Source organism: Ranitomeya variabilis, chromosome 4 (assembly GCF_051348905.1).
Source record: "Ranitomeya variabilis isolate aRanVar5 chromosome 4, aRanVar5.hap1, whole genome shotgun sequence".
In the NCBI taxonomy this organism is placed as follows: Eukaryota; Metazoa; Chordata; class Amphibia; order Anura; family Dendrobatidae; genus Ranitomeya; species Ranitomeya variabilis.
The window spans coordinates 404,714,509-404,722,443 of record NC_135235.1 but is presented as its reverse complement, the minus strand read 5'-3'; the positions used below and the strand labels follow the sequence as shown (position 1 = coordinate 404,722,443).

General features: G+C 44.8%; 1 protein-coding gene across 1 annotated transcript in view; it reads right to left on the bottom strand.

Annotated features, from left to right (window-relative positions):
- Positions 1–245: 245 nt before the first annotated feature.
- CAPG (capping actin protein, gelsolin like) overlaps positions 246–7,935 on the bottom strand; it is a 29,608-nt gene continuing 21,918 nt past the window's right edge. Inside the window, exons 9-10 of the mRNA XM_077251106.1 lie at positions 1,786–1,874; positions 246–405 (exon numbers count right to left, since the gene is read on the bottom strand). Coding sequence (XP_077107221.1) covers positions 340–405; positions 1,786–1,874 — 155 coding nt within the window. The 3' untranslated portion in view covers positions 246–339. The remainder of the gene's footprint in view (positions 406–1,785; positions 1,875–7,935) is intronic.

The window sequence follows — 7,935 nt, the reverse complement described above, 5'->3', positions numbered from 1 at the left end:
GTTTTACCGTCCTTCTGACTTTTACAGTAACATGGAGATATATATATATATATATATATATATATATATATATATATATATATATATATATATACATACATACATACATACACATATATATATATATATATATATATATATATATATATATATATATACACACACACACACACACACACACACACACACACACACACACACACACACACACACACACACACACACACACACACACACACACACACACACACACACACACACACACACACACACAGCTGATGCGCGTTGTACTATTCCAGATGGAGCTGGCTTAGACCCTTCTTGGTTACATTGTGGAGATCACACCCAGTTGCTGAAGAATTGTTTGAAGAGCGGTGACTCGTTACCCTCAGACACTACTTGGACCTGAGGATAAAAAAAATAAATAAATAAAATAATAAATGTTTAACAAGATATTGAGCTCCATAGCAAGTTCAAAAAGGATCCCTAATGCTAATGGATTTTGACACTTAAGGGAATCTGTCAGGAGGATCCAACCCTCCTAAGCCGTCTATATGGGCATGCAGGTCATAAAGTTGAATAAAATGATACCTTATCTGCAATATGATGTCTTATTCCAGAAGTCAATATTTATCTTAACCTGTAAATTGGATGTGAAGATTTTATAGGCCAGACATTAATTTCCCTGAGACTCTGCCTCCAGAGCCTCTTGTAAATAAGGGGGACCTTATCAGTGTGACAGTCTGCTCTCCTGATCTACACTGGTCATGCCCCCTTCTAGTTAAAAGGAGTCTGTCACCCCCAAAATCATATATGAGCTGCGGCCACCGGCATCGGGGGCTTATCTACAGCTTTCTGTAATGCTGTAGATAAGCCCCCGATGTAACCTGAAAGATGAGAAAGAAAGGTTATATTATACTCACCCAGGGGCGGTCCCGCTGCGGTCCAGGTCCGATGGGCGTCGCGGTCCAGTCCAACGCCTCCTATCTTCATCAGATGACATCCTCTTCTTGTCTTCTTGCCGCGGCTCCGGCGCAGGTGTACTTTGTCTGCCCTGTTGAGGGCAGAGCAAAGTACTGCAGTGTGCAGGTGCTGGGAAAGGTCAGAGAGGCCGGCGCACTGCAGTACTTTGCTCTGCCCTCAACAGGGCAGACAAAGTACACCTGCGCCGGAGCCGCAACAAGAAGAGGAAGTCATCTGATGAAGATAGGAGGCGCTGGACCCGGATCGCGACTCCCATCGGACCCGGACCGCAGCGGGACCGCCCCTGGCTGAGTTTAATATAAGCTTTATTTCTTCTTATCTTTCAGGTTACATCGAGGGCTTATCGACAGCATTACAGAATGATGTAGATAAGCCCCTGATGGAGGTGGCCGCAGCTCATATATGATTTTGGGGGTGACAGACTCCCTTTAAAAGAAATTCTGGAGGCAGATTCTCAGATCAACTTCCGGCCCATTGATCTTAATGGCACATTTGCATATTAAAAAATATATGGACTTCTCTGGAATAAGACATTATCTAGCAGGTAATAAGGTGTCATTACAGAGGGAAACTTGTTTGCTCTCCTCACTCACCGACCCCCAGCATTTTTTTTTCTCTCCTTCTGCAATTCGTTTTATAATTTGCTATATACCGTACTTACACGTGTCTTAGTTTGTGCCTTTTGATAGATTTGCAAGATTTGCATACATAGAGGGACACAAATCTAGATGTGTGATGCAAGGAGCTGTAGAGATGTAACACAGAAGCTAAGCTGGAATTTAGTTGGAACGACTGGCTCACCTGAGTTTTTGGAGAATATTTCATTAGTGTCAGGAACTCATTGGCTATCTCCAGTGACTGGTCCCGTTCTTCTTTATTTGCTTTTTTCCCTGCAAAAATCACCCTGCTTGTTAGTGTCATTTTCATTTGATCCCCAGTACATCCAAATTTCCTGATTATTAATTATCCTGTCCATTATCATAATGTGACATATTTGGAAATGCAGGGAGAGTGATATTAAAGGGAAACAGTCTGTAGGATTTCACAAAAGAGAGTATTTATCTGCATGTAGATCTTTCAAAAACTAGTCCAGAAATACCTTTACTCGTTCCTCCATTAATGAGAAATCATTGTTTGAGTTGGTATGTAAATGGGGTTGAAGAACTAATTGTAGATCTGAAGCCTCTGTCACTCCAGCTCAAGGGCGGATTATAATAGGGTCAATCTGGGCGGTAGCCCAGGGCCCAGTGGTGTGGGGGGCCCTGGGTTACCGCTCAGATTGCCTGCCGCCATCAGGGCATTACTGCCCTGACTGGCGTATGGGCCCGGTGGGCAGAGGGGGCCCGCATCGGGCCCAGTCTCATCTGCTCACCGGGCCCCTACCGGCGCTGCGGCAGTTAAACACTATTGATGTGCGGGCGCGAGCCCGCACGTAAATAGTTAACAGCCGCCAGCCAATCGGAGGCTGGCAGCTGACATCAGCCACAGCACGCATGTCGCCGGCGTCTGACGTCATTGTCAGTCGCCGGTGAGTGCACGCTGCTGGAGGGAGATGCTTCGCAGAAGGAGCCCGGACAGGTGAGGAGAATTTATTTATTTATTTATTTTTTATTGCTAATGGCAATCCGGGGGCCTCGGGCCAGTATGCTGGACACATTGCGGGCAGGATGCTGGACACACTGTGGTAGGACTGGAGACAGATGGGACAGGATTGGAGACATGGGCAGAATGTAGATACGGGGCATGATTGGAGACAGATCGTGCAGGATCATGGGGCAGGATGGATACGATGGAGACTGATGGGGAAGGATGGGGAGATCATATGGGGCAGAATGGATACTCATGAGTAGGGTTGAGCGAAACGGATCGTTCATTTTCATAAGTCGCCGACTTTTGGTAAAGTCGGCGTCTCATGAAACCCGACCCGATCCCTGTGTGGGGTCGGCCATGCGGTACGCGATCTTGGCGCCAAAGTTGCGTTTCGTATGACGCGTTTAGCGCCATTTTTACAGCCAATGAAGGAGCGTGGGCAGAGTGATGACATAGGGGTTAGGGCGTGCACGCCTATCATCATTTTATCGCTTGTGCGCAGTAGCGATTTGGAATGTGTAAAACGAAATTTTCTGTGCTGGGACGGAGGGAGAGAGAGAGAGAATTTTCTGTGCTGGGACGGAGAGGGAGAGAGGGAGAGAAAACACCCCATTGACGTGCATAGGGTTTCGTGTTCCGGCCGATCCTCGACTTTGCGCAGTAATCGGCCGATTTCGCCCGACTCGACTTTTCCAACAGTCGGGTTTCGTGAAACATGACTTGACCCTAAAAAAGTCAAGGTCGCTCAACCCTACTCATGAGGGCAGGATGGGAGAACATATGGCTGGAGCCAGGAATGAGATACACGGGGGCCAGGATGGGGAATATTATTATTACCATATGGGCTAATTAAGGGATATTATTACTGCAGTGATGTATATTTTATTTTTTGAGGACACTGTTTTAAATGGGGGGCGGTCCTGTTACTGCGTAGAGTGACACTATGTTGCCTCTTTTTCTTCATGTGGTATAATGTAGAAGTTGGGAAAAATTAAATAATGTGTTCTGCAAGCGGAGCTCGAGATAACTGTGTTATTTCCTGCAGAGACGAGTCCTGGCTGGATGAAGTGATGGCGGTTTGTGCTGGATAAAAGATGAAGGACTTCAGCTAGAGACGTCACTGGTGAGTCAGTGTGTTACCTATACACTGACAAAATACACTGTATACTATATACAGAGCTCCTGTGTATAATGTCACCAGTGATCACTGTAGTACCTATACATTATATACAGAGCTCCTGTGTATAATGTCACCGGTGATCACTGTATAACCTCTACACAGACACTGCATACTAAGTACAGATCTCCTGTGAATACTGGCACTTATGGTGATAGCATTGTGGTTTTTTTTTTCTTCCTAACTGAAGGGTAAATTGACTAGATCAATGGATGTTTGACAGGTTACAGTCATGGCCGAAAGTATTCACACCCCTGCAATTCTGTCAGATAATACTCAGTTTCTTCCTGAAAATGATTGCAAACACAAATTCTTTGGTATTATTATCTTCATTTAATTTGTCTTAAATGAAAAAACACACAAAAGAGAATGAAGCAAAAAGCAAAACATTGATCATTTCACACAACTCCAAAAATGGGCCAGACAAAAGTATTGGCACCCTCAGCCTAATACTTGGTTGCACAACCTTTAGCCAAAATAACTGCGACCAACCGCTTCCGGTAACCATCAATGAGTTTCCTACAATGCTCTGCTGGAATTTTAGACCATTATTCTTTGGCAAACTGCTCCAGGTCACTGATATTTGAAGGGTGCCTTCTCCAAACTGCCATTTTTAGATCTCTCAACAGGTGTTCTATGGGATTCAGGTCTGGACTCATTGCTGGCCACCTTAGAAGTCTCCAGTGCTGTCTCTCAAACCATTTTCTTGTGCTTTTTGAAGTGTGTTTTGGGTCATTGTCCTGCTGGAAGACCCATGACCTCTGAGGGAGACCCAGCTTTCTCACCCTGGGCCCTACATTATGCTGCAAAATTTATTGGTAGTCTTCAGACTTCATAATGCCATGCACACGGTCAAGCAGTCCAGTGCCAGAGGCAGCAAAGCAACCCCAAAACATCAGGGAACCTCCACCATGTTTTACTGTAGGGACCGTGTTCTTTTCTTTGAATGCCTCTTTTTTTCTCCTGTAAACTCTATGTTGATGCATTTGCCGAAAAAGCTCTACTTTTGTCTCATCTGACCAGAGAACATTCTTCCAAAACGTTTTAGGCTTTTTCAGGTAAGTTTTGGCAAGCTCCAGCCTGGCTTTTTTATGTCTCAGTGTAAAAAGTGGGGTCTTCCTGGGTCTCCTACCATACAGTCCTTTTCATTCAGACGCCGACGGATAGTACGGGTTGACACTGTTGTACCCTCGGACTGCAGGGCAGCTTGAACTTGTTTGGATGTTAGTCGAGGTTCTTTATCCAACATCCGCACAATCTTGTGTTGAAATCTCTTGTCAATTTTTCTTTTCCATCCACATCTAGGGAGGTTAGCCACAGTGCCATGGGCTTTAAACTTCTTGATGACACTGCGCACGGTAGACAGAGGAACATTCAGTCTTTGGAGATGGACTTGTAGCCTTGAGATTGCTCATTGTTGTGAATTTGCGTTTTGCTCCCTCTAGTGGTCATTAGTGATTTGACACTGGAGCTTCTGTCTTCTCCTATATGCTCACCTGGGCCGTTAGTTCAGGGGCGTTGCTATATAAGCTCTCTGGACCTTCAGTTCTATGCCTGGCATCGTTGAATTCAGAGCTAATCTGTTGTGCTCTTGTCCTTTGATCCTGGTTCCTGTATTTCAAGCTAAGTCTGCTTCCTTGCTTTTTGCTTTGGTTTTGTTTTGTATTTTTGTCCAGCTTGTTCCTATCTGTATCCTGACCTTTGCTGGAAGCTCTAGGGGGCTGGTGTTCTCCCCCCGGACCGTTAGACGGTTCGGGGGTTCTTGAATCTCCAGCGTGGATTTTTATAGGGTTTTTGTTGACCAGATAAGTTATCTTGCTTTATTCTGCTATTAGTAAGCTGGCCTCTCTTTGCTGAACCTGGTTCATTTCTGTGTTTGTCATTTCCTCTTACCTCACCGTTATTATTTGTGGGGGGCTTGTATCTTGCTTTGGGGTCCCTTTCTCTGGAGGCAAGAGAGGTCTTTGTTTTCTTCTCCTAGGGGTAGTTAGATTCTCCGGCTGGCGTGAGTCATCTAGCGATCACCGTAGGCATGATCCCCGGCTACTTCTAGTGTTGGCGTTAGGAGTAGCTATTTGGTCAACCCAGTTACCACAGCCCTATGAGCTGGATTTTTGTATCTCGCAGACTTACACGTTCCTCTGAGACCCTGTCCACTGGGGTCATAACAGTATGCCAGGCCAGTATTGAATGTTTGATGCATTGCAGAAGTGGGATTATAAGAGAGAAAATTTTGAGTTTTTTTTTTCTCTCTTTTTTTTTTTTTTTTCTTTTTTTTTTCTTTTCCCCTTTACCTCAGAGTGGCTTAAGCTTGCTGCAGACATGAATGTCCAGACCTTGATTACAAGTGTGGACCAGCTTGCTGCTCGTGTGCAGGGTATACAAGATTATGTTATCAGAAATCCTAGGTCTGAACCCAAGATACCGATTCCTGAACCGTTTTCAGGAGACCGATTTAAGTTTAGGAATTTCAGGGATAATTGTAAATTGTTTTTGTCCCTGAGACCCTGTTCGTCTGGAGACTCTGCTCAACAAGTAAAAATTGTTATTTCATTCTTACGGGGTGACCCTCAAGATTGGGCTTTTTCGTTGGCGCCAGGAGATCCGGCATTGGCTGATATTGATGCGTTTTTTCTGGCGCTCGGTTTACTTTATGAGGAACCCAATCTTGAGATTCAGGCTGAAAAAGCCTTGCTGGCTATGTCTCAGGGCCAGGACGAGGCTGAAGTGTATTGCCAAAAATTTCGGAAATGGTCCGTGCTGACACATTGGAACGAGTGTGCACTGGCTGCTAATTTTAGAAATGGCCTTTCTGAAGCCATTAAGAATGTTATGGTGGGTTTTCCTATTCCCACAGGTCTGAAGGATACCATGGCCCTGGCTATTCAAATTGACCGGCGGTTGCGGGAGCGCAAAACCGCAAATTCCCTCATGGTGTTGTCTGAACGGACACCTGATTTGATGCAATGTGATAGAAAAACCGCAAATTCCCTCATGGTGTTGTCTGAACGGACACCTGATTTGATGCAATGTGATAGAATCCTGACTAGAAATGAGAGGAAAATTCATAGACGCCAGAATGGCTTGTGCTACTACTGTGGTGATTCTACACATGTTATCTCAGCATGCTCTAAACGTATAACTAAGGTTGTTAGTCCTGTCACCGTTGGTAATTTGCATCCTAAGTTTATTCTGTCTGTAACTTTGATTTGCTCACTGTCATCTTATCCTGTCATGGCGTTTGTAGATTCAGGTGCTGCCCTGAGTCTTATGGATCTCTCATTTGCTAAGCGCTGTGGTTTTATTCTTGAACCATTAGAAAATCCTATACCTCTTAGGGGTATTGATGCTACGCCATTAGCAGAAAATAAACCGCAGTATTGGACACAGGTTACCATGTGCATGACTCCTGAACACCGCGAGGTGATACGTTTTCTTGTTTTGCATAAAATGCATGATGTGGTTGTTTTGGGGCTGCCATGGTTACAGACCCATAATCCAGTCCTGGACTGGAAGGCTATGTCAGTGTCAAGTTGGGGCTGTCGTGGTATTCATGAGGATTCCCTGCCTGTGTCTATTGCTTCTTCTACGCCTTCGGAAGTTCCGGAGTACTTGTCTGATTATCAGGATGTCTTCAGCGAGTCCAGGTCCAGTGCATTGCCTCCTCATAGGGAATGTGACTGTGCAATAGATTTGATTCCAGGCAGTAAGTTTCCTAAGGGAAGACTGTTTAATCTGTCGATACCTGAACATACCACTATGCGTTCATATATCAAGGAGTCTCTGGAGAAAGGACACATCCGTCCGTCTTCTTCCCCTCTTGGTGCGGGATTCTTTTTTGTGGCTAAAAAGGACGGATCTTTGAGGCCTTGTATTGACTATCGGCTTTTAAATAAGATCACTGTCAAATTTCAGTATCCTTTGCCGCTGTTGTCTGACTTGTTTGCCCGGATTAAAGGTGCCAAGTGGTTCACCAAGATAGACCTTCGTGGTGCGTACAACCTTGTGCGCATTAAGCAAGGTGATGAATGGAAAACCGCATTCAATACGCCCGAAGGTCATTTTGAGTACTTGGTGATGCCTTTTGGGCTCTCTAATGCCCCTTCAGTTTTTCAGTCCTTTATGCATGACATTTTTCGGAACTATCTGGATAAATTTTTGATCATTTATCTGGATGATATTCT